The sequence below is a fragment of the Melanotaenia boesemani genome, chromosome 10 (genome assembly GCF_017639745.1).
Source record: "Melanotaenia boesemani isolate fMelBoe1 chromosome 10, fMelBoe1.pri, whole genome shotgun sequence".
Taxonomy (NCBI): Eukaryota; Metazoa; Chordata; class Actinopteri; order Atheriniformes; family Melanotaeniidae; genus Melanotaenia; species Melanotaenia boesemani.
The window spans coordinates 8,285,927-8,312,893 of record NC_055691.1 but is presented as its reverse complement, the minus strand read 5'-3'; the positions used below and the strand labels follow the sequence as shown (position 1 = coordinate 8,312,893).

Sequence of the window (26,967 nt, the reverse complement as noted above, 5' to 3'; positions counted from 1 at the left end):
GAGAATGAAACTATGACTGGGATCGGCAACTTTCCAAACGCTGCCTTTGGTAACTTCAGTTTGACTGACAGACTCAGAGATGTACTAAAAACCAACAGTACTACAGTGGCACAGTATAGCTTTTATATTCCCGCCTACGTGTATGGAGAAAAATGATTTTGTCAATGTGATGAAGATTAAGGAGAAACGAAGAGTATGGTTATCTTTAACAAAGAGCAGAAAGCCTCAAAGACACTTCAGATATGAATGTGTTTGATCAGGAGAGATATTTGACACATACACACAGACATGGAAAAGACACACTTTAAGTCATTCGCTGATTCAGATGACAGGTAGCTCTAAATGCCTTGTCGTGTTCCTAGAGCTCAGCTAAAGACTGTTTTACATCTCAAAAGCACCTCTCATTTTGTCATCCCCTTTTTACACACTGTCTCTCTCTTCATTTCTCGTCTCTCCATCCAGCCTCTGTAGCCATTTGCTTGTTATTTTGCCTCCCCCTCTACATCATTACCACACATGAAGGGACGCAGTGGGAGAACAAGTCATGAGGCTGCTTTGGCTCAACCACATACACAGAACACACACCGAGATGCTAATGAATGAACTGTTCTGTGATCTGTGCATCTTTACATCTTTAGCAGGCCATAAATCCTACAGAAAAGAAAAAGAAATATTAGTGGAATTATAAAACTGCTTGTGTGAGAGTGATTGTCCAACATAGATGTGACTAAATGTGTTTAAACACCAGATTAAGCAGCAGGAGGCAGATATGTGGTCAGTGAAATAAAGCCCCTGTCACCAGCTGATGGCACTTTATGATTAATATTTATTTTTGTCCAAGACACATAATTTTAGATTTTTAAACAGTGGTTATCAAACTGGGGGGGATACGGCAAAATGACAAGGAGGGCCCATGGAATTGGGAATCAGGGTTTTTAGAACGATCAGTGTTTACCAAACCAAACTACATCAAACCGTCATGTACCGACCCAGACCCACCGGTGGAAAAGGGGCTTTTTGGGCTACAAACAACAAACCATGTTTCCATGGTGATGAGAAAAATTGTAAGAGAAAGAAAGGGAGAGAAGAGGGAAAGAAGACAGAAAAATAAAGAGGGAGACAAATGGATAAACAGGTAACTGAGATGAAAGAGGGTGGGTGTTTTGCTCTTAGTTTTACAGTTTTACAGTAAATGTGTTGAAAGACATTTTCTTACTACAGCTCCCTCACATTAGGAAGCCACTCCAGTTTTTAAGATAAAACCTTTCAGATGTTTGGTTATCACAAGCAGGAAATGCAGCTAAATAAAAAGCTATATTGACCCTGAACTAAAAGATATATATATATAGATGTGTGTGTGTGTTGCACCTCACTTCGCTTTGCTCCACCTTGTGTCCTAATCCTGGCAGAAAACAGTTTGACCCAAAAATCTATTTCAACATCCTTTGTTGAAGGACATATCTCGCCCTAAAATGTCTCTAGACTAGAGGAGAGGTTAGCTGGGACAGCTATGAACAAGGACGCACTTGTGTATCCTATTTTTTTGCATCAATGTCATATAAGACAGGTTTAAAGCATTAAAGCAACCTTGTGGAATCAATCAAAAACAAACTTATATATTGTTTGGAACACTGACCTGTCAGGGAATTTGAGTTTCACTGTAACTAAACATTAGTGGATTTCTAGAAATCTGCAGGAGCTTCACATAAAAACATGAAACTACAATAATGTCAATGTTTTACCTCCACTGAGTTCTGGGCTTCACTCATCTTGGCAACTGTGGTCTGAAACTCTCCGATGAAGTCGTGGCCTCCATCATTATCATAATCATAACACAGCACCTGTCATTGAGCAGAGCACATCAGCATTTTGTCCTTGACGTAGATTGCTTGTGGAGATTCTCTAAATATAATTAATTATAACCAGATTTTCTGAAGTCTATGCCCTCTTTTCACGTCTCCACATTTACACATACAAGTTATTTAATTCTGTTCATTCCATGACTTTTTAAAACTTCTACTTATAATGCATTTTTTTAAAAACAGGTAACAGTGTTTGGGGTGGAAATAGCAAGCAATGCCGTTTAGGAAAGCAGTTTCAACCAGAGGAAGCACAGTCTCTTCCCACTAACCTTGATGTTTCTGTCCACATCTCCATTGCAGAGGGAAATGAGCGGCACAGTGAAGGGTTTCCATATTGGATCTAATGTGTTCTTTATTACCTGAAATCACAGAAACAGCCAAATTATCATATCATTATTATATATTTAATGATGACTTGAAATGTCTCTGAGGTCACAGTTATAACCTGTAAAACCTGATGCAGCTAAAATGACAGCTCAGGTAATAAACTAGATAAGTCCTTTTTGTACCCAATAATGACTCACCTCTGTCCTGTGCACCAGCATCCATTTACCATCCTCCCCCTGTTTGTGAAACTCCAGGTATGGGTCTGATTTACCAAAGAAATCCTGCAGAGAACACAGTAACATGTTTTTGAAGATAATGCCTAATTTGATCTTTATTCCTGTTCTATCGCTCTCTCTCCTCAACTGATTCATTACCAAGTAACTGAAGTGGATTCACTTTTTTAAAATCCCACTCCTCAACCAATGTCCAAATAGAAAATGGGATGTATGCTGTATTAGTAAGTAACTAAGTAAAGTTTATTTATAAAGATAAAAGATAAAAATATTAAAAATTGCTGAACAAAAACTGGGTGCAATAAAACAAAAATCATTTCATGAATTAAATAAAAAACATCTACAAAAAGCCATTCAGGGCCTTCATGAAAGACCTCATGAAGGGTCCAAAGACCCGTTAAAACAGGTCTTTGGGACCTTCATGTGGCTCTGGCTCTGGCCTGAAGACAGAAAGTTGCACCCTGTGGAGTAAGGAAACAGCAAGTCGACAATATACTGGGGGGACTGGGAAAGGAAACTAACATTTTTAAGTTAATGTGAAATTTGAATGGAAGCCAACACAGTCTTGATAAAACAGGGTAGACATGGGCTGTTCTAGGCGCACCTGTCAATAGTCTGGCGACAGAGTTCTGCTCTAACTGAATGAAGTCTGTTGAGGGTCGCTTTATTGAAACAAGTGAAAACAAAACTGCAATAATCAATATGAGATGAGATAAAACATGAATGATAATTTCAAGATCTGATTTTGACAACATTCTCCAAACCTCTGAGATAGATCTCAAATGATAAAAACAATTTTTGGTCGGCTGTCAGGAATGGCCCTCCAAAGACAGCTTGATCAAACACACAAACACACAAGTTTTCTGAGATTAGTTCTAACAGACGAGCCCAGAGCACCAAGATTTGTTCATTTTTAATCAGGTGGGAACAATGACCAGTTTCTGTTTTGCTTGAATTTATCTGACGGGAATTTGAAGAGAGCCAGTTTTTGATGCAAGACATACATCCCAGGAGCATAGATAAAAACTGAAACTCTGAGTCACTGAAAGAACAATAGACCCGAATATCATCAGCGTAAAAGTAATAGTACACATTTTTCTTCACGAATCAGCTGACCAATAGGCATCTGGTACAACTAAAACAAAACAGGACCAAGAACCGAACCCTGTGCAACTCAACAAGACAGTTTGGACACATCAGTCATTAAATAGTTGATAACAACATTAAATGTTCTTCCTTTTATATATGAGAAAAACCACTGAAGGGCAGATCCAAAAACCCCATCCCTGATTCAAGCTGATTTATCAGACATTAAATCCAGTAAAACCAAAACTGTGTAACGACCCGAGTCTGCAGCCATCACTGGAAACTTTCACTACAGCAGTTTCAGTGGAGCATTTTCTGAAAACCTGAAAAAAAATTATCATTTCACTTGTACATTTTTGAAAATGTCTATCTTTTGCTTTTGCATTTTTTTTTAATTTGCAGTCAAAGGTGAGGACTGTATATAGCTAATGTGGGATTTGTTTGTGTATGCAAAGTGGTGTGCATAGCTTGAATGCAATGAAATCGATGTGTGTTTGCATTTGCATCCTGACATTGTGTGTGTGTGTGTGTGTGTGTGTGTGTGTGCGTGTGTGTGTGTGTGTGTGTGGGTGGGTTCATCTGCCTACCTTCTTATCCAGTTTACGCCCACTCAGGGTCAAAGTGATGATTCTGTTGTCAGACAGCTCCTGCGCTGTTATCTAAAGTAACAATACAATTCAAAAGTAGTTAGAGCACAAATACTGACAGGTATGAACATTCGCACATATCTTCCCGTGCTCATGAGCCAGAGCTGGAATGGTGCTGCAACAGCAAACAGCAGTGATTACATCCACATCACAAACAGCAGCATCACCTTTGTAGAGGCTGTACAGGAGTGTTCTTCACCTCTGATTCTCTGGGGCCACTGCCCTGCTCCAAAACACCCAATTCAAATTAAATAAATCTTCACAGCATGTCATAAAGTTTTGAACAAGCCTGTTAATGACCCATTCATTTGCAGCCACAGAAAAACAAAGAAAAAAAGGCCAATCCATTTTTAAAGCAGTCTAGTGAGTAAAATCAAAACCAAATGAGCCGTGGGAAAACAACAAGTGTGGATTTCAGGCCCATTAATTGCAAAACCTACAATCAGACCTAAGTAATATCACCATTTATGCACACTAAAAATAATTAAATATCCATTTTGAAGAGCAGGCAAGTATCAAAAAATGATTACAAAAGGTAAGTATAAGCTATTTCAAAATACAATGTTAAGTATTCAAACTATCAGCAAAATCTATCTTCTGTAAATAATTTATTGGATTAATTAAATGGATTCATTTCACCAAAATAACACAAATCTACAATCTAACAATCACAAGCTTTTGATGCATTTGTTCTGGCTCCAATCTTCACGTACTGGTTTCTGAAACTTTGGCCGTAACTATGGAAGACAGGAAGAAAAAGCTAATTCTGGCAGTGGTGTTAAACATTGTAAAAAGCAACAGTACACACAGAATGAAAGATCCTGGTCCCGACTGTTACCAGCATGTTATACATTATCATCCCATCAAAAGTAAAGGTGTTAACATTTAGATAAAAACCATTCAAACCACACCCAGAAGTGTTCTGAGCAGTATACGGCCATGTTTTCAAATCGTAAGAACTAAAATGTTTTCGAGCTTTATTAAAAGACCAACAACTCATCTGCAGGTATGCAACAGGATTTCAGCTAGGATTTTTTCTTTTTTTTCTTGTTTGTCTGGTGTGAAGATAATACCTTTTTTAAACCAAACTAAGCTGCTCTAGATGAATCATTCACATAAATCCTGGACTTTGTCTGGAGCTCTGAAATAAGGGAGAAGGTGTTGCTGATTACAACGTAAACACAGTCCATGTATTACAGTTTAATAAATTAAACAGCATTCTTACGATGAGATACATAAAGTGAGACTTTAAATTCCAACACTTCAGTTTTGAGTGTTTGTTTAGGTAAGGACCTTAAAGGCGAGCATCCCAATACCATCAAGACTTGACAGTTAGGGGGAAAACTAAAGAAAAAGAGAGAATTGGTTATTTATACTGACAAAGTTCATGTCATGGTTACCATGGTTTCAGGCTGTATGTAAGAAAAACAATAGCAGCTGGAGCTCTGACAACAGCTGGGGCCAAAATACAAGAAAGACAAGCCACAGAATTCCAATAATAAATAAAGTCCCCCTGACCTTCTCTGCTCCATCCTAAACAACATAAGTATGAACGCTTGTATATTTACAAGCTTTTCTTCACATTATTGCTCGATTTATGGTTTAGAATTAAGACAGCTTTTAGTATTGAAACTTAACTTAGTTTAATTCTTCTCTTGTCTCACATCTGTTACATTAATTATCAGGTCTGTCAAAGCAAAGCTTTTACGATATTCTTTAATGACTTGATGTAATTGAAGATTTTGAGGAAACATAATTGAACTTCATCTGACTGTAGTGATATATGCATGGGTCAGAAACCCATTTAATATTTGGATTTTGACTTAAATATGAAAGTAGTCAGCAGTAGTTGTCAGTTTTAGTCAGTCCCAGATCAGAATAACACCTGGGTACACAATGATTTTTCTAAGATGCTGCAGTTGGTGCTACTACAGAAGCAGCAGTTTATATTCTCTTTACAAAAACATGTTAAACTAGCCTTATTACCTCAAAGAATTGTAATTGTCAATGACACAGCTTATAGAGATTAGGCATAATGGTCATTCATGTTGTCATGACATGCCTGTGTCCTGGCATGTAGCAGTGTATACACAATACTGCTAAGTTTTAGATGTCAGGACACTGATGAGGAACCTGCTACTACAGGTAATGAAAAAATTATTTAATTGACTTCATCAGCTGGTGTGCATGCATTTATTTATTTTTATTTATTTATTTATTGAATTTCCCTTTATATTGAATTTCCCTTTGGGATTAATAAAGTATTTTTCATTCATTTCATTCATTCATTCATTTAATAAAGTACATCTAAACATGCTACTTTTAAAGTAAAAACAATGTTCATAATTGCATGTAAAATGGCAAGTTAAAGCGCCAGTGTGTAACTTATTTAGCTTTTTAGTAGCAAAAATCAAGTATCGCATTCATAACTATGTATTTTGCCATAGTCTAATCACAATCCTTTCTAAATGAAAGAATTCTTGTAGCTTAGAATGAGTTGTTTATAAATACATTGGTGGCGGCGCACCCAACTGAAAGCTGCCATGTTGCATCGCCAACTTTGAGTAAAGTAGCCGAAAGGGGACAAACTTGTTAGCCTTACGCTTTTTACCTACAAATCCCAGCGTGTTTCCAGGTGGGTGGGGGGGACAAGCAACGACAACCGTGGATCATTCAACTTGCCAGTTTGCATTGAAATTGAGGACTATCCATACTCTTTGCCCCATGAGATGGAGGAAAAAATAGCCAAGAAAAGAAAAGGAAACAATAACAATAACCGGGAGAAAACGAGAGTGTACATCGGTTGAGCATTTACCAGATGGAGGCAACTGATGAAGGAGAGGGACTTTATTTTGGAGTTATGTTAGAAACAGGGCAGGGTAGTCCAGCAACTACTTTATCCTCCCGTTTCTCTCCCTCTTCCTCTCCCTTCATCAGATGATTCCTGAGACTGCAAGTCATGAAAAATGATTTGATACGATAACATTAGCTATTAGCAGCAGCTTGGTACCAAATACACGGAGGGCATGTTTGTAACTTATCGGCATAAAAACAACAACAAAAAAAAACAACAACCAGAAAACAAAAAAAAAAAAAAAAAAAAAAAACAGAATTATGTATTGCTCTGTACCTCATCACTGGACGGGACAGTCAAACTTGTGCGAGATGTGGACATTTTCACATTAATGACTCTCCCTTGGTTCCGTAGTTGTAATAACACGTTTAAACAGTGAGGTGGATGTGTTTTAATGACAGGGGTAAGCAGGTGTTCTAAGAGATTGTGATTAGATCCCTATAATAGTTTTCTCACATGCAACATGTCCTGAAATTTTTCTTAATTTATTTTTATTTAACCTTTATTTATTAAAACAAAAAAAATTCAGCAGATCATATCATATCATACAGTGAAGCACCTGCACAATCTCATATCTCCCATCAACATGTCTGTGACAAGAGTTTTAAACTGAGGGAGGCTAACGAAGGCCTGAAGCTTGACTGGTCTTTGGATTACATTCAAAGTAAAGGGAGCAGAGTACACGAATGCCCTCTTACCAAACTCTGCCAGTTCTACACAGAAAGACTGACCTGGGATTGCAGATTGTGCATCGAGTTGTATTTAAACACAAGACAAAAGCAGAAGTGTGAAGAGAGTTGTCCAATAATAGCTTTATAGATAAAAATGTACCAGTGAAGAAGCCTGAGAGTGGACAGGGACAGCCAACCAACCACAGTCTACAACATAGAGTGTTTCTGATGTATATCCAGTAATGAATCTCAATGCAGCATACGACACAGGATCCAACATATGTATACTGGGTTTTAGAGATCTTCTGGAGGGATAGCATGTAAGAATGCCAATGTCTGCAGCATGTGCTCAGGACTTGATGACCCAGCTTCTTTGTATAATGCCCCAAAATCCAGCAGGTGAGATAATGTTCAAACATGCTGGCAAATCTTCCAGAGCATCTAGTATGTCAGCTGCTAAGAGTTACTACTTCATTCTCTTTTATGCTGGCCTGTGTGTTGGTTTCGATTCTTTACTATTGTGGATAAATGCATAAAATTTGCGACAACTACAAACAGAAAAAACATTTCTACTCTCAAAATCTAAAAAACAGTACAGCACCAGTTTTCTGCAACTGCAGACCAATGGTGCGTCATCCTTTTAATAAATCCAGCTATGAAGTACAAGAGTTACTGTAGGAAACATCTGCATCAAGCTGTCTCGACATTATCCTATATGTGAAAATAGATTCAAGCACATGTTCTCCCTGGTGTGTGCCAACAACTAAGAGAGGTGGCAATATGTGGAAGGTGGCTTTAAGGACTGTTTTGCTATTTACCATGATGGATCCTTTGCCAGCTGGCTTCCCATTGGCTAAGATCAACGGTCTGTGAAGTTTCTTATTGGACACAATCTAGAGGACAATCAGACAAAGACAAGCAGGACAGAAATATTTTACCTTTGTGTAAATTTATATAAAACACAGAAATAATAAGAAAGGACTTAAACTGGGGGAAATCTTAATAACACATTTTAAACATTTTAAATACCACTTCACTTAAACTACAAGCAATGCTGTCTGAAAAAGGTCTAACTGAAAAGAAGAAATTATCCAGTACCACTCCCAGGGTACAGACGAATTCTCCCAGGAAGTCGTGTTCGTAGAGCTGAGTGGCACACTTGTCTTCATCAAACATGGCGAATCGAAGCTTCTGAACCTCCTCAAAGTGATAATCCACCTGAAACTTCACTCCAAACACTGGGTTCAGGTTGTTCACAGCGGTTTCAGTGCGTCCCAGCTGCAGACAAGAAGTAAAGAAAAGTAAAGTCAAGCAAATTATCAAAAAAAAAAAAAAAAAAAAAAAACGAATTATAGTTGTTTGTAGTGGTTGTATTTATCATAACATGACGTAAAGGGAAATTATTACACTGCATTACTAACAAAAATTAAAAAAACAAAAAAACAAAACAGAAAACAAATGAAGATTAAAAAAGAAGCCCCCCGGTTTTTTTTTTCAAGGTGTAAACAAACAGCATTAATAAAGGTTGCATATTTATTATTCTCACATTCAAACATTATATGCATGTTTCTGATTTTATCAGGATTTTTTTTACACCTCTACATTTAAATGTATTTAAATGTTATCTTGCAGATGCTGTACCACCACTATGTTGAATAATTATTCTTATACAAAAAGTAAAATTATTTATATATGTTTTCCATTGCTTGATGAGCTTTTCTTTGTTTGTTTTGCTTTGCTCTTGTACTCATACACCCCTTATTATAACACTCCCACCTCGCTGCTTAACTGTGTACAATGCACCACAATCTATGTATAGCAGCACTGCAGGCCAGGTTCATCACAGTCATAGTGAATTTTTAAATTGTATCTTTAATCTCTTTGTTACTTGCAGCCCATTAATTTTGTTGCATGGATGAAAAACACCAAAGATAACATAGTTTGACAGCAAGGTAGGCCAAGATTCTTCATTAAACACAGCTTTTTGCATGTTTCCAAATGTTAAATGTGGTCTAAAAACCTAAACAAAGTGCAAAATAGTGACCAGGATGCTCAAAAAGGGTTTTCTATCAAACTTTTATCCACAGAAAAGATCTCTATATATTAGCATTGTTTGAATCAATGTTTTGTGTTCACAGATGGCACTCAGACAAACTGTTTACACAGAGTTTGTGAGTGTCTCTAAAAGCATCATGACAGCCATGTACTTTACTCTGACTCTTCTAAACAGTGCATACATGACTAATACTGACTGGCCTTGTTACTCTGAAGTCTGACTCACCTGGGACACACAGTGTGCTGATCTACCATTACATGGGGTCAGGACTTATTTAGCCCATCACTACTTCAATAATAGCAAAATATAAAAAGCATTCTGAATGGTCACATCACTGATATAATGATGATGAAGGCTGTGAAATAGTAACACGGGGGTAATGAATCACATCTGTCTGTGTGCTGATTCACATGCATGAAACTAAATACTTTACATTGTGAGTTGTCTTACTTCATTATGATGTTTTAAAGATGAAAATACAACTAATGAATGTGCAGGGTGACAGAAACAGCTGTTTGTATTTAGGCTGTAACTGGTTGTTATACTCTCAGGTAACTGATGATGCTTCTTGGATATTTTTAACATGATTTGTTGCTGACATGTAGCCTAAATGTAGCCATTATTGATGTACAAATGGTTCAGGGAGTTGATCTAGTGCTACAGTGCAATTCAAGAAACAAAGAGCTAAATAGGAATCTCACAAAGGGAGGCAGACACAGGCGAGAATCGTGTATATGATCTTCGCCGAATGTTGCGTTTAACTCTGAAGCATAAGGATTGTGGCACAAAGCAAAGGGAACAGGGGAACACAGAGGTAATCAACTAATAACACAGGTGTGGAACAGACCAAAAAAAGACAGAAAACTAACAAAATAATATTTTGAAATAACATTACTAGAAAATATTAGAACACAAATAAGTTTTAGCAGGTTTAGAAGCTAGTGTCAGAGCTCAGAGTAACACAACCACAAACCTCTAAAGAAAGTACTGAAATAAAAAGCTTTTAACCCCTTTCTCTCTATACCTCTACAATTAGCAGATGAGAGGCAGGGTCATCACAGACAGACAAACAACCCCTTATGGAGAGAGTGTACATTTGTGTCCTAGGGAGGAATCCCGAGTACACATGCATTCACGGGAGAACTTGTGTATGCATGTGGCCAAACAAACCTGCTGTAGCTTCTCCTAGTAAGACTGGGCTGGACAAGAAGCAAAAGGAATGAACCAAATCAGGCTCCAGAGAACTCAACGTCTGGACATGAGGTCCCCCCTCTATGAGCTGAGCTTTGCACACACCCTCAGTATAAACATTTAAAATATTTTATTTTCTAATCAGCTGAAGAACTAATCCCTTCTCTGTTTTGCATTTACAGGAAATAATGCACCTTACAGTAAGATTTATTTAGCATAAGGCATCTTTGCTGCATGTAACAGCCTCCTAGCCGTGAACTGGAATCTCTGTCTGTTTTTCTAAGCTCTGGGGTTTGCATTCTCTCTAACTTTTGACATTTGAGGAAGGTTTAGAAACATAATGTAGAATTACATTTTTTTTAAACAATTCAGAAACATTTCCTATTCAGCAACCTCCAGTTAATGACCCATTCAGAGAACAATAGCTTCTCCTATTTAGCAGTTCGGCTCCTAATTACACTCCCTTTTTGTGATGCATTATCTTTTTATTTTCTTCTATTTGACAGCTAGAAATTATACATGACTAAAATTCTCCACTGTTTAACATGAATCCCAGTTTAACTATTGCATGACATCTGTACATATAAGACATAGAAGCACAAAATGTTAATTTAATCTACAGTTTGAATGCCTCTATCCAAAATCTTTGACATTTCTGGCTGTGGAAACTGTCATGAGTGAAGATCTGTGGGAAGCTGCAGATGCCCTGCAGCAGGCAAAGGGTTTTAACTTCAGCCTGCTTTTAGCTCTTACAGCACTTATCCTTCTGTCTGATGCATGGAAACAGAGTCAAGAGGAATGGCTGCACTTCATGGCTTAAACGCTGAAATTACCGGGACATCATGGCAGCACAGCAGGCTGAAGTTTGCAGCTCATATTTGTGTCACAGCAGATTTGAAACTGGCTCTCTGAGCTATGAAAATGAATCAGATCCCTGCAACATTTAACCCTTTTCCAATCTCTCTTTCTTACGGGTGTTAAATACTGCAACGATGATACCACAATAGAACCAACAAAACAGATCACTGAAACAGTTTCAGACAGAAGAATTCTCCTTGGGAGAAAAATAAAGAAAAAAAGAAAAAAACAAACAAACAAACAAAAAAAAAAAAAACAATGTTATAACAGAAATATGAGGAACTGGATGCAAATACTATAAGATCGATATACACCTTAAAATGATGTTTATACTCCAGCTGCCTCATTCATCCTGACTGAATAGACGCTTGTGACTAAATGTTTTCTAAATGTTTTAAAGACGAGCTTGAACACAACAACCAGCTCAGTACAAAAGGTTTGAATCAATGAGCTGAGGGTGAACACTGAGTCAGTCTTTTGAATTTATCACATATGGATGATTTCCTGCACGTATGAATAAATTATTTGAAATAATCTAGAGATCTTTTTATTTGTCAAACTCACAGCGATCCACCAACTTTTTCATAAGCAAGGACCACGCCACAACAATGTGATTTAATGAAGAATGATGAGTGATGTGGTAGATGAGGTGAAGGAGACTCAAGATGTTGGTGTTGTCTCAGTTATCTGCAACCGTGGCTTGCGGGACATACCCGATAACTTCACTTGGTTTTATAGGAGGTACATGTGACATTAACTGTTCACAGAAAACAGAACAGCAGACAAGAGAAGTAAGAGGTTTAAACAAGGCTGCCTCCTCATGGAACTCAACAAGGAAGATCTAAATAACCAGCAACTAATCTGGAACCCCAACTCTACTTTTATAGGCTCAAAATCATGTTTATTTAGGCTTTCACAACATTTCCACAACCCCAGCTGCCCAAAGTGCTGTACAACCAAATAATAAACACAATAAAAAAAAAACCAAAAAAAACCAAATGACATTCAACAAAAAACACAATAAAAACAAAATAAATAGCAAAAGGCTGAAATAAGACTCAATTCCAGGGTCTGGACTCAAGAGTTGGTCCTGGAATATGAAACTCCAGGAAGAACTGGTTGAAGAAGTCCGATGTCTAACTGGAGCATGTTGGTGTAGGAGCACTGACAAATACGATGGAAACATACCATTTAAAGCTTTAAAAACAAGTCAAATCTTAGATTAGATGCTGAAACTAACAGGAAGCCAGTAAAGAGCAGCACAGAGGTGATGGGATCAAGTTGTCTCCTCCTGGTCAACATACAAGCAGCTGCGTTTTGAACAAATTGCAAGCATTAGAGAGATGACTGATCTAAACTAATGAAGAGCGGATCAATAGTCCACATAATGATCAAATGCAAGACTTTTTCTATATGTTTTCTTGTTAGATTCGGCTTTCCCGAAAAGTCATTAAAATACAAAACAATACAAAAAGAAAAAAAACAACAAAAACACTTGACAACTGAGCTGATCTGCTGTTTTAGTGTGAAAAGAGTTATCAATAATAACTCCAAGAGTATGAGGTTGACTGTAAGAGATCAGCTGACCAAAAATGTAAATTGAGAATTGAAATTTTTAAGGTTTCTATATCCATTTGTATTCAAAAAGAATCTTTTCAAGCTTCATCAAATGATGTCACTTTTCTCAAGGACAAGCGTAAGACACATATCTGTGAGCCAATTTAATTACAAATCTACTGTTAAGACTTTTTTGTGCTCCAGAGATTACTTTAATGTTGACATATCTAACTATGCTGGACCTGGATTCAATGGTAAAAAGAAATCCAGATCTTGATGTACCTCCCTTTAAGGTCCTGTTTCTCCATTCTGGTCCTCAGGGGACCACTGCCCTGCATGTTTTAGAGGTTTCTATACTTTAACACACCTGACTCAAATGAATGACTCATTAGCAGGCTTGCAAAGACCTTGACAAGCAGTTCAACTGATCTGAATCAGCTGTGCTGGAGTTAGAAAAAGCTAAGACATGCAGAGCAGTGGTCCCTGAGGACCACGGCTGAGACCTAGATACACACAGAGTGGGGACATTTTGTGCTCTCTGGTGGACAAACCCAATCTGGTGTCACTTACAGGCTGAAATTTACACAGATACATCTCAAGTAAGATCGGCCTAATTCAAGCTGATTTGTTTTCAATCCCTGGACTAAAAACTGACCTAAGAGATGTGATAAACTGTGGCGGAAGACACCACATTCAGCCCTCCTTTCAAACTTCATTTCTATGTGTGTCAGGAAGCTGAAAGGTTACATAAAAGACGGTTTAATATCATAAAAATAGACCCAACAACTCATATTTCAAGGCTACATGAGGCTGCACTTTGCAGTCTGTTAAATGTGTGATTTAAACCCCACTGAGCAAACAGCTCACTGCGTGTGAGTTCTCATTTGGGGTGTTACAAACTTAGATCTGCGTTCACAACACGTGTGGAGATTAGGATTTGGAGTTTGGAGAGGAAAAGAGTCATAGGATTTAGAAAATTGCCCAAGTAGAGTGCTAACTGGGTGTCATTTAAACAGGCAGATTTGTGTTTCTGCAGACCCCTCACAATCTTCCAAACTTCTTCAGCACCAGTTATCATCATGCTTTTATTCATTCACATTGTCACCTCTTTGTTTTTCATCCGTTCTCGTCTTATCTTCCCTTTTTTCTCCTCTTCCTACAGTGTCACCCTTTATTTTCCCCCAAGATGAACCCAACTGCTTCTCAAGTCTCTATCTCCCTACACAGATGGATACAGACAGAAATTGAGACAGAGAGAGACAGAAAGGTGACAAGAGTTGGAAAGACACTTGGAGAAAGGAGGAGAGAGAAAACAAAGCTAACAGGAGGGGATCAGAGAAAGTGAGAAAGCTGCAAGTGTGAGCGAAATGTGCGTGAGCTGTGGATAAAATCCGAGAAAAGGATCGGGCCTCATTTCGCCTCCTCCATCGCTCCCTCACTCCAGGAGCACTAAGCTTTTTGTTTCCCTTCCCGTTGCCGTGGTAACTGTTGGCAATTTCACATCTAAGGCACATGCCCTGCTGACCGACAGCTAGTTGCATCCTGAGACACTCGCCTACACCAACACGCACACACACACACATACACGCACACAGGCACACAAATAAACAAAAGCCAGATTGCCCTGTTGACCAGCTGTTTGCTGCTGAGAAGCCTTGAGGCCCCAGCCTACACGCACCAAAACTTCATCCTCATATTCTTCTTGTGCATCTTCAACTTGTGCATCTAGGTGATTTATTTTTCCCAACAGCGTAAAGAAACACAGCCTGCACAGCTGAAAGCATCATGACTTAAGGTCTGAATCAGCTGTATCAGCCTGATCATGCTTCAAAGCCTCACCTACACATTACATCATATCACATCACATCACAGAGGTGTTGTGTTGGTTCTAAATATGTGATGGTCATCTATTTCTGTTTCACCATCTCAAAGCATTAAAGAGTTAAAGCCATAAATGATAACACCCCAAAACACAGAGACCAGTGATCTCTGTGTTAAAGTGGAATTCTTGTATTTTTCCCTGTCAGTTAAACTCATCAGTGAGTAACTCCTGTAGGACTGACAGAGCAGCAGTCGTAATACAACAGCAGTTTCCTGTAAATGCATTGTACTGGTGAGCGTGTAAATTATGCCTACAGGCTTGTTTAAGTTTTTACTTTGGGAATAGGTTTGTACATATTTTCTTGCCATCTTCAAACACTTATAGCTTTATCTTAAATATATGTTATTTTTATGGTCATGTCTGATCTGATGAAGCTGTTCCTATTCATTTTAATGGAAGACAGTCACCCAGACTGTCCCTAAGTACTTCATACAGCCCTATGTTACAAAAATGGGATATCGTTTTAAATCTGGAAAATCAGGCTTTTAACCTTGACATCTTTATGAATTTTGAAGGAAGACATGTGCATCTTCTTGTTTTGAGTCAAGGCTGCTAACCAGTATGAACTGCTGAACATAAACTATGTCTTAACTTTCTATAAAGACTCCACACACTTGCAAAGCAGCTGATTATATGTTGTGGTTCAATGTGCATAGAGTTCAACTGGAAATTTAACTGTTATTTACCCAATCTCCATTTTTTATTTTCTACCACTAAAAATGTCATTTTTGAAAATTAAGTTCGACATATCCCAAACTAATAATTTTAAGAAAAAGGACGCTTTCTGAATTCATTATTTTCCTAAGTGTATAGCTCTTCCAAAGATTTCTAAATACCACCACCATACAAACATGACATACCATTTTATTCTCTGAGTGTTCATAACTTATCTAATTTACTAAAAATCTCTTTTATTTAATTGGGTTTTTTTTTTTCAAACATTATCATTTCATTCAAAATAATTCTCAATCCTTCTGCAACCTTTGCACCCAAAAAGCAGCAGGTCTAATAAGAAGTATCATGTCACCTTTGTTTAATCATGCAACCTAAATGAAGTTATTGGCTATACATATTAAAATCTCTTCAAATGTTCTTTCCCCTCAGTTGCACTCTCTTCTCTCGGGGTTTTCCATTTTTCCTGTTTGTCCAAAAATTGCTTGCATCACAACTCTACCTGCTTCTGCATCTTAACGCCTCTTTTGACCAATTAGAGATGTAAAGTGTGAAATCCTGACACCTTACAGTGCCATCAGTAAACCCTTACAGCAGGTTGATTTGTGAAAACACATTTAGTCCTTGCAGCTATAAACAGTCCTCTGCAGTAATCCAATAAAATAAAGCTCATAAATTTTGCAACATTTTACTGGGCTCAGCGTGTCATTGTTGATGCCAGATGGTCAAGACATCATGAGTTTTGGATCTGGTTCACAACCTATAGGCCACTGCCTGCAGAGCAGCAAAAATTACAAACAAAATCCTTGGCTTTTTTCCTTTGCTATAAAAATTGTACCCTTTAATTCCATTTTATTCTCTTCTCCCCAACTTCCTTAAGCTGAGACAAATGGTGAAGCACCAGGATTCACTACTGATGATCCAAACATTCATATGTCAACTGTGTTTGTTCTGAGAATTTACTGATACTGCACCAACTTCCAACTGTTCTAGGGAAACAAACACGCCTCTTCTTCAGTCCAGTCTTTCCCTTATTATTTTGCATCCACACATCAGTGAGTGTCAAGTCCCATCATCCCCCTACTGTTACTGTACCTCCACCCAGTTTCCATCCACTTCATGAAAGAGAACGCAGAACGGGTCCGACTTGGAGGCTACATCTCGGTCCAGCAAGTTGGCAGCAGTGACAGACAGCTCAACCCGAGTGACGCAGTGTTGAGGTCCGACACTGCGGGTCTGACCATCAGGTGCCGAGCCCAGTGTGTAGGCCATGATCTGAGGTCGCAAACAGTCACCTTGAGGAAAATAAAACAACAGGAAATCAGTGGATGGAACTTGAACAGGTGCAGGAAGAAAATGAGCCACAACAACCTGGTTTGTAAATCTGTATAAAGCTATCAGTCATGGTCTGTGTGGTTTTGGTTTAGTTATACTGTCTTATGGCTTCATTGTCTTGTCTGGTTTCCTCTTTTATTTAGTTGAGTTTTCCCCTCGTATATTATGTTTTGTTTTCTGCTTCCTGTTCGTTTCTGCACCTGGTTCAATTTGCTAATTTGCTTCACCTGTTCCTTGTTAGTTCACCTTAGTGTATTTATACCCTTGGTGTCAGTTGTCCTTTGTCAGATCCACCGTTGTGTTTCCTCGTCATGTCGCCTGTTTTGTCTAAGCTTTTTTTTATACACTTTTGGATTAAAACCTTATTCCTGCATTCTGTCTGCCTCTCCATTCTGCTTTTGGGTTCTCACATCCTGCAATCAATGATAATGTCACTGTGGTTGTCAGTGTAATGACATCCACGTGAGACATTGTTGGTAAACAGATTTCAATAAAGAAAATGTGAGCTGTGCTTAATCTTGTTGCAGAAAACCTATTAAAACCAGCATTTCCACCTGGGTATTATGTTCCCATCAAACTGACTGGAGCTCAGGGCAATAAAAACCTGCCACTACTACAGTTGTGTGATGTGGGACTTTGGATGCTAGTTTAAAACTTTCCTACTAAGCTCAAATGACATGAGTGCTGTGCAGCATTACACCATGTTAATGCAATTCTATTTGAATATATATATATATATAGTCCTGCTCCTTGGAGAAAATTGCTCTGCACGTTAGAGGTTCCCATACTTTACCAAACCTGATTCAAATGAATGGCTCGGGTAGGGAGTTATTTACTAAACAAAGAGCAGGTGTGGCAATCAGCAACAGTGGGCAAAGTGGAAACAGGGAGAGAACACAATGGAATACTGAAGCTGAACTTCAAGACAACCTGAACTAAAAGTCAAGAACAAACTAAGGAATAAACACCACGAATAGAAATCCAATATTAACCAAACCGGAAACGGAACTGAATCCCACATATCATGATCTTTTCTCAATTTATCCATGAATTTGATCTGTTTTTACTTCTTAATAATTATTTTGTTTTCATAGTGGTCTTCTTTTTGTCTGCTCTCTAATTAAATTTGATTCATTTCTCAATTTATTTTCAACCCATGCTGAATTAAGCGTGATATTTTTCTTTAAGGTTTATCTTTTTAATTTATGTATTTCATTTCATTTTATTTATGGGGTGTGGACAAAGAAAAAACGAGGCCAAAACAGGCAAAAAGCTGACTATTGTCTGTTTACTGTCTAACTGATTGATAATACAAAACTACCACACAGAAGCATGATAACATGGTTGTTTTGCATCCTTTTCCCCTTCATTCATGTAAAAAAATGAACATATGAAAAAAGAAAGAAAGCACAGATATTTTTCAAATCACTGACTATTACTATAACAAAATGCAAATCGAATTAAAATTCAAGGTAATCTCTTTCAAACATAAGTCAGCAATATCTGCCAATTAAACTGACGGTGACAAAAAGCATGAAATTTAATCTGTGAAATGAACAATAGAGTATTGAATCTATTTTTCTTTGCAGGATTGTGCGTCATGTTTGTCTTCTGCTGAAATTTGACAAAACCATAAATTACAGAAAACACTGCTGTGAAGGGAAAATAAGATGCTGGCAACACACTGTGTGTGTGTGTGTGTGTCTGTTGCCAGGCAAAAATAGACAGATTATCATAAAATAAAGGTGCAGAAGAGTTTGGCATTTGTTGAAGTGAGGTAATGTTTTTCCGTCTTACATAATGTGGAACAGCAAGACATAAAGAAAGTACACAACTAAAAGTCTGAATAATCAATAAGCAGCAGTTACAGTGAGTCACCTGTGGTCTCAGAACCACTCAAGACTTCAGCTTAATCAGACTAATGATCCTGTTAGGCTAAAAATACACAATGAATGAGAACAAAACAAGAAAGCCAGAAAAGAGGACCCATGGTATGGGTCATGCTAACCTCAGAAAACACAAGGACTAAACAATACAAAGCACACACTTGCACACACATGCAGTACCCTGAGACCAGATCAAAGCCATCCCAGAACCACCAAAGCAGGGACCCCTTAGGCAAGGACGGACACACAAAAAGGAAACAAGCACTTATGTATGCTGAGACACTTATTGAGTGTATTTAAAGTGTTTGTTGTCAAAAATAACAATTTCTCAGCAGCTTTAAGGCCAAATAAACATCACCTTGTGTCCATAAAGGTGGTTTTGTTCTCACAGCGGCACACTGAAGGGATGCTGCCTGTTGCTAAGATACTGTGTCATAACCAACGCTCCTCCTGTTCACTCCTGTGATGTCACTCTGGTGGTGGTGTACTGAAAATACTGGCATCTTCATTCACTGACTTCGTCATTCATATGTGGAAGGCTTGTTTGGACTAGCTGACACAATCACTCGCTCTCATTGTTCACTCACTCGCTGTCGTTTACTACTGTGTTTACAGATAATATGAACAATGGTGGCCCATCAACAGGCTGCTTTCAGAGGAGTGCGGAGCAGGCACCAGGATAAACCCAGATTTTTGTTGGCAATGCTTCTTCCCTTACATGGTTTGATTGAACATGATGAAGCATGACACAGAAAAAATTTACAGGCAAAACAGAATGACAGACCTTAGAGTTAATGAATGAAACATGACTTCAAATATCAGAGTACTGTTTAATACAGGAGATGTAAATCCAGAAAATTATACAGATATGTTTCTCTGAGGATGGTCTTATTTTCCTTTCAGTTCTTTAGTGGATATAAAGGCAAAATACAGGAAGCATCTATTTTCTTCCTTACTTTTTATGGCATCTGTATACAACCTTGACCCAGTAAGCTCAAGACATTGAAATTACATTAGTCAGTGGTTACATCAAGTTTACAGTCCAAAGAACATAAATTATGGTTCTGAGAATGTTTGCATAAGGTTATTCATTAGGGATTTGTTCCTAAACTTTTGCAAACTTTGTGGAGTTGCACAGTGCTCCTTACACATCATTCCTGGTTACAATGATAACAGTAAATGTGTTATTTGGGACAAAAAAGCAATAAATGCTTGTTTCTTTAGACAAAATCTTTCCTTCATCCTTTTTTAAATTGTAAATGGTAAATAGCCTGTACTTATATAGCGCTTTTATCCAAAGCGCTTTACATATACGTCACATTCACCCATTCACACACACATTCACACACTGATGGCAGAAGCTGCCATGCAAGGCGCTCAACCACGAACCATCAGGAGCAATTAGGGGTTTGGTGTTTTGCTCAGGGACACCTCGACATGAAATACAGATCTGCCTGCTCAAATAAATGGGAATGTCCTGAAAAGGTTCCTACATAAAAACAAACAAACAAACAAACAATAACAAATAAATAAACATATAGATATATGACATTATTATTGTCAATTTGTTTTTCTCTTTTTTTTTCTCAACATGAATTCCTGGTTTTGCGTTATGGTGCTTGCTGTTTCCGCTTGTTAATCCTTTCCTCTCCACCCCAAACAAGCTGAGGTAAATAGCTATGCTCAGGATGGAGGATTGGCTGGTTTCCTTGGCTACGTAATTATTTTTTAAGGATTGTGTTATATGAACACAGTGATTATAAGTGGCTTAATGTGGCTCATATAATGAATTTCTTTTAACTGGATTATAATTGGACTACAATGAACTGCAACTGGATTGGACTGTGTAAAAGCACATTGAGATGACTGAGTTGTGACTTGGTGCTATAAATAAAGCCAAACTGAAAGAAATTGTTCTTTGGACATTTGAGGAACCAGAATTATGAGTAGTTGCATCATATCTCTTAAGGCAACTTGAAGCACACAAATACTAAAATTAAACTGGGTCTGACGCTGCTGAGGGTATCTACACCCCAGTCACACTTCCACACCTGAGTCACCACACTGCAGGAAGGGAACAGAAGTTTCTTACTTGTTTACTACACACACTTATTAAGTCTAATTACATGTCCTGCATTGGTGGCATCGTTGCCAATTGTAATGAAGTGCAGACTGCAAGCAGTAATCATATAGAGAAAATGAGTCAACTTGAAATCAACTCAGATCATAAGACCACTCCGTTCAGTTGGTTTTCTATGCCACATACATAGTTATCGGCTAAATGTCAAATCTTTCCCACATCCTTCCGTGTTTGATCCCTCTAACCCGCAGCATTAAAGTATATTTGTATATTTATATCTCCAGTGTCATTTTGCGCCTCTAAAGCTAATCTTTTTGCACGTCAAACTCCAAACACCTTCCAGCTGTTCAGTCCCTATGGATGCACCCGCAAAAGAAACAAAACGTGAAAATTGACTCACCTCAGTAAATGACGAGCAACTTCTCAACCGTTTTCCACTTGACACTTGTTTATTACTGCTCACAGTGAAGAGGGAGGAAAAATCCTCAACGGGACTTTTTTTTCTAAAGAAGAGCAAAAACTGAAGTTGACATTTTTAACATGTGGTTGAGAATCCAGGGAGGCGCAACAGTGTGAGAATATTAACCATCCTCGCAGCTTGGACTGTGCCGTCTGAAGAGCGCAGCTAAGACACAAAGATACGTCAAATCTCCGACATTAAGAGTGCACCGGAAATTGATCATTCTTGCTTTCAAAATAAAAAGGATCAAACGGAAGTAGGGCTTCCATTTGAAGTGATGCATTTTCACTTTTTAGTTAATTGCAGACTGTATGTTAATTGGTGTATTCCATATTTACAAATTTGCCCGCTCCGCTTAAACATTTTCCCCCCATTTAGGACAGTAAAGCATTTAGTCCACCACCTTGTGATTTTTTTTATTCCTTCTCAAAAGCCATTCTGGTACTGGGGATACTAAGTGATGAAGTGCTTCAGGTGCTATTTTGCCACATTCCTCCTGCAAACATGTTGTACAGGAATTTGTTGTTTCTAAATCAATTGGGGACAGGTTAGAGCAGCAGAGTCAGTTCTGGACCTTTTTCCTATTTATCCTCAAAGATACTGACACGATATGGTTTTGATTTTCATGTAGAAAAATAAATGGATGTCCCTGGAAAAGCAAAGGACTTAAAGGCAGTAGGTGTTGCTATAAATCTCTTTAAAGTTGGGGCTTTGCTGAGGACTCTTCACATAACCTCATACCATCATAGAACCAGGGTTTTGAACTTGTTATAGATCAGTGATTCCTAATCCTGTTCCTCAAAGCACACTATCCTGAAGGTCTTCGACTGCTCCCTGCTGCAACACACCTATTCACATTAAATGGTTCTCTGACAAGCTCTGCTCAAGTCTGCTAATGAGCCATTAATTTGAGTCAAGTGTGTCGTAGCAGGGAGACATCTAAGACTTGCAGGATAGCGTGCCTTGCGGACCAGGGGTGGGAATCCCTGTTATAGATGAATATGTACTTTATAAATTCCATGAGTGAAATTTTTCTGTTACAGCGGCAGCCATCAGATTAAAATAAATAAAGAACAGATATATAAGAAAAAAATGCAAACATATAGAGAAATAGAAAATTAACTCAATTTAACTCTTTATGACAGTGGAGCTGCAGCAGTCTGTTAGAGAAAGAGCTCCTTTAGTTTACTGTGTAGTGGATATGAGGAATTTTCCATGCTGAACAGTCTGGATTCTCTAATCTAATCATTTCAGATTATTTAACTTCAGTTTTCACACATTTTAGTGACAAACTGTATTTCCTCAAATCAAAAGCAGATGTATATTGACCAATTAAATACACTTGATATGACAAAACATGAAATAATTTGGGTTTATACTGTTGGCAATCAAATAAAAGTAAAACATATTTTAAAATAACTTTTTTCTTTTATTTCTTTCTTTGTATTTTCCATACAACATGTTTTTGATCTTGGAGTTTTATTTAAAATTATTCAACATTTCGGATTATTTATTTCAAATGCATATGTAGAAAATATGTTCTCCCTGTGACATTTCTAAAAATAAAATGTGAGTTAGACATTGCAAACAGATTTTTTATTTTTAGTCATTTAATGCTTTAGTTAAAGCCGTTCCACACAGCTTTAATGCACAAGAGTAATCAGCATTTGTTGGTATTTTTGGGTGGGAACGGGGTAGGAACTTTGTTGGGTTCCTCAGGTGGGCGCCCTCCATCCTCAGTTTTTCGCAGATTTAAGGCCAGGACACCTCCAGAGGGCTCAAGGGTGGCACCTGGCGTCCCAGGTGTAAAGCATTTATTCTACGTCATCACAACTTGACCTCACTGCAGCTTGACTACCTGCACAGTACCGCCTACTGACCTTCTTCGGTACTACAACCATGAATTTCTTTAAGTTTAAATTTTGGTCCCAACACCTTGGATTTAAGAAATTCCTAAATAGTTGTTTTTTTGTTTTTTGTTTATTAACATGGTATTTAATAATGTAATTTACAACAGACCAGTCTTTGTCTAAACTCAACAACATAAACAAATATTTATTTTTGAACAAAATAAATCGGTCTTTTAGATGAGAGAGATGTCTTTTTAATCGGACTGAGCCTGTGATGTTTAGTGACACATAAATCAAACCGAAGTATTTCTGAAGTGTTTCTGTGTGATTTCCGATTACATTTATATTACATTTATTAAAAACTAATTACTTCAGAAACAGACATTACCAGTTTCGTGCGTTCACTTTATCATTACATTGAGCACTTAAGTCAAGATGATCACAAAAACTTTGATCTGCGGTCTGAATAAAAATACAGACCACGGCCCGCGCGCTACCAGGAAGTCTTCTGCAGGCAGGTTTGTGTCGTCATCCACCGCCTGCAGCCACCTGTCCGTGTGAGGAAAGAAACATATTGGTTCATGACTGTCAAGTGTCACATCATGTTGAACGCACCACTGCTGTTTATATTTCCATTTGTATCTTATTATATTTTTATTTTTTTATTAAATATATTTGATGACAAGGGCAATATACAACATAATAAAAATAGCGTATAAAAAATTGTGCACGTTCTAGTGAACACATTTGAATTTGAGTGAATTTCATTTGCACCACCACGTTTGACCACTAGAGGGTGCCATGTGAAAACAAATTAAATTCCTGCACAGAACAGCTGCTTCTTACAGCTGCTGCTGTCAGGATGAGAAAGGATAACAAACAGGACGTGTTTTGTTCAAGGAACGGTGAATGAGCTGACTTAATCTACTCCAGAAAGTAGATGTAAGTAATAAGTATAATTATAAAAAGTAGTTAAAAACTAATATGAGTAAATTTAGCTTTGGAAGGTGATGGCTGTTTGCAGGAATGACCTGAACCTTCCTGTGTTCCAGAGAACCTGAAGAAATCTCACATTGAAAAAACTCCATTGTTTCCTTAGGGTATGAAGAACTGTCCATTATGTTTAGCAAGCTGTGTGGCTTTTCTTTCTTTTCTTCAGCGTTCTTCACTTTGAGCTCATCTGTTTTGGCCTCCTTCCAGCTGTGGACTTGTATTTTCCCACAAGAACAGCTGGAGGAGATGATCTCAATTTCCTCTACTTCCCTTTTGCCGTGTCCTTCTTGTTTCCTCTTCAGCTCAATCTGCTGATCCTGCTGGTAAATAACTGCTCTGTTACAATGGATACTCATAAAAGTTGTGGGAATCATATATTTTATATCTTTATCAATATAAATACTGCATTAGATATTGAATAATATATTAAACTTTCATCATAAAATATTTCTAGCTGATTCTGACATGCAGACAATGTAAGAAATTTTACTCTACCTTTATTTTACTCTACCTTTATTCTATCAGAAAGGGCAAATTAATAGTCTGTTCTGTTAACATATTTAGTAAAACATGTAATATTTTTTATTGGAAATAATTTATAAGAAACAAAGTCAAACTGAATCAGAATTTAAAAGAAAGTGTCAACAATGTGAAATTTAAATAAAGACAAAAACCTGAGTGTTTTAATGAATTTCAACTGCTGAATGTTCAGATTACACACAGTGTCAGAAGAAAATCTCCAAAAATATCAAATCTCCAGCTAGACAAAAAACTAAAAAAACTAAATAAAACTAAACTTTAATAGTTAAGTTGCTTGACACAAATAAAACAATACAAGAAAATCTTGTTTTCATTTCAGTAATAATGAGGAGACTAGAAACAATAATGAACAGGTTACAATAAGGTGTGTAAGTGGAGCATTAATATCAACAAAGAAACCTAAAAAAGTCACAACTGTATTTAGATAAAATTTAAACATAGTTTGAACATAAATATTTTAAAAAATATATAATTTATACTTTTATCCCATTACAAAAAGCAGAAATAAGTGTGGAATTACAATAGAGACCACAACCGAATATGAGTAGAGTCGCTAACTCTTTTTACTGCGAGTTCATGATTAATTGTCTTTTCACTTATGTGGCCTCTAACTTTTGTAAACATACCAAAGTATAAAGTAACTCACTTTATAACAAGCTGCATAAGTACTACAAAGAATTATTTTCTGTGCGGCAACCTGACAAAAAGTCAAAGTGGTTTCTAGTCTCTCAGCAGTTTGAGTTTGTGGCATGAGCAGCATGTAGAGCTGGTGCTGATTTAAAATGATCAGCTTGCTTTATCGTCTTCCTATGAGCTGTGTGTTTACTTCTGTGAACTACCCTGGTTTAATACTATACTTCCTGATTTTTTTAACCATCTTCATCTTAGCTTTTTTTTACTGATATCATAGAGTAATAGGTGGTGAAGGAAGACTGTCAATGTTGTAATACATTACATAAAATTCTATGCAGCAGATGTAATATCTCTAATGCGCCAACTTATTAATCACCACACCTGTTGTGGAAGACAGAATGAATTTAGCGCCAGGGTGAAGGGACAGCCACAGTATTGAATACGATTACACCAGTTTTCCTAGGCTCATTCTTTAAAAAGCATCACCGCAACACTTCTGACTAATTTTGATGGCATACCAGCATTTAGTATCTACATTCCTGGAGCCATCATTGTCCCGCAGCATCCCGAGTCCAGCAGTTGTCACGTGACAGCTGTGTTTTGCTTTCCATCAATGTTTCACAAGCCAGCAACTGTATTTCAACACAGTTTTCAACGCTCACAATAGCTGACTTTTACTGGATGGAGAGAGCTCAGAGAAGAGACGGGGTGCAAGACAGATGCCGAATTGGCCTTCATTAGGCGCCAAAGTATGAAAATATGCAAAGGACCAGTAGTACTGCTTTAAATACTCTAATAAATATCTGGTCTTGTTCCCTAAAAATCTATTTAACTGTACGCAAGAGCTTCAAAACAATGTTCAGTTGGAAATCTCTTAAAATCAGAAACAAGGCAAAAAGAAATTCCAAAATGGACGAAAACGTCACTCTCTGACGGTTGTTTAGCAGAGGAATCTGGTTTTATCTGTTTGTGACAAAAACTACGTTATTCTGTTGAGCTTCAGCTTCACCTCCACAGATGCTGGTAAATGCAGTTGTCACAAGACTGCTCAGTAGTACAAGTCATTTTAGGTGGATGAGAAATTTAGCCGTCTCTCTGTCAGACTAAACCTATGGGCCTCATTTGAAGACACTTTGTTCCTCCACAACCTGAAAGCACAGAGGTGGAAAATATTGTCAGCATGGAAATTAATATACAGATAGCACGAGGAAAGGCAAGTTTATTTATGTAGCACATTTCATGTAGAAGACAATTCAAAGTGGTTTGCATGAAACATTAAAAGCATTACACAACG

The 26,967-nt window shown here is 37.6% G+C and overlaps 2 protein-coding genes across 8 annotated transcripts in view; both read right to left on the bottom strand.

Annotated features, from left to right (window-relative positions):
• Positions 1-21,820, bottom strand: part of cpne2 (copine II) — a 59,844-nt gene extending 38,024 nt beyond the window's left edge. The window contains exons 1-8 of the mRNA XM_041997658.1: positions 21,598-21,820; positions 16,992-17,191; positions 8,779-8,958; positions 8,499-8,573; positions 4,096-4,167; positions 2,387-2,470; positions 2,132-2,221; positions 1,743-1,841 (exon numbers count right to left, since the gene is read on the bottom strand). Coding sequence (XP_041853592.1) covers positions 1,743-1,841; positions 2,132-2,221; positions 2,387-2,470; positions 4,096-4,167; positions 8,499-8,573; positions 8,779-8,958; positions 16,992-17,168 — 777 coding nt within the window. The 5' untranslated portion in view covers positions 17,169-17,191; positions 21,598-21,820. The remainder of the gene's footprint in view (positions 1-1,742; positions 1,842-2,131; positions 2,222-2,386; positions 2,471-4,095; positions 4,168-8,498; positions 8,574-8,778; positions 8,959-16,991; positions 17,192-21,597) is intronic.
• A 3,341-nt stretch (positions 21,821-25,161) lies between these two features.
• The window catches only part of nlrc5 (NLR family, CARD domain containing 5), a 30,688-nt gene continuing 28,882 nt past the window's right edge, over positions 25,162-26,967 (bottom strand). For all 7 annotated transcript variants that reach the window (XM_041997598.1, XM_041997596.1, XM_041997601.1 and 4 more), the window contains one exon: positions 25,162-26,821. In XM_041997598.1, the coding sequence (XP_041853532.1) occupies positions 26,740-26,821 (82 nt within the window). In that variant the 3' untranslated portion in view covers positions 25,162-26,739. The remainder of the gene's footprint in view (positions 26,822-26,967) is intronic.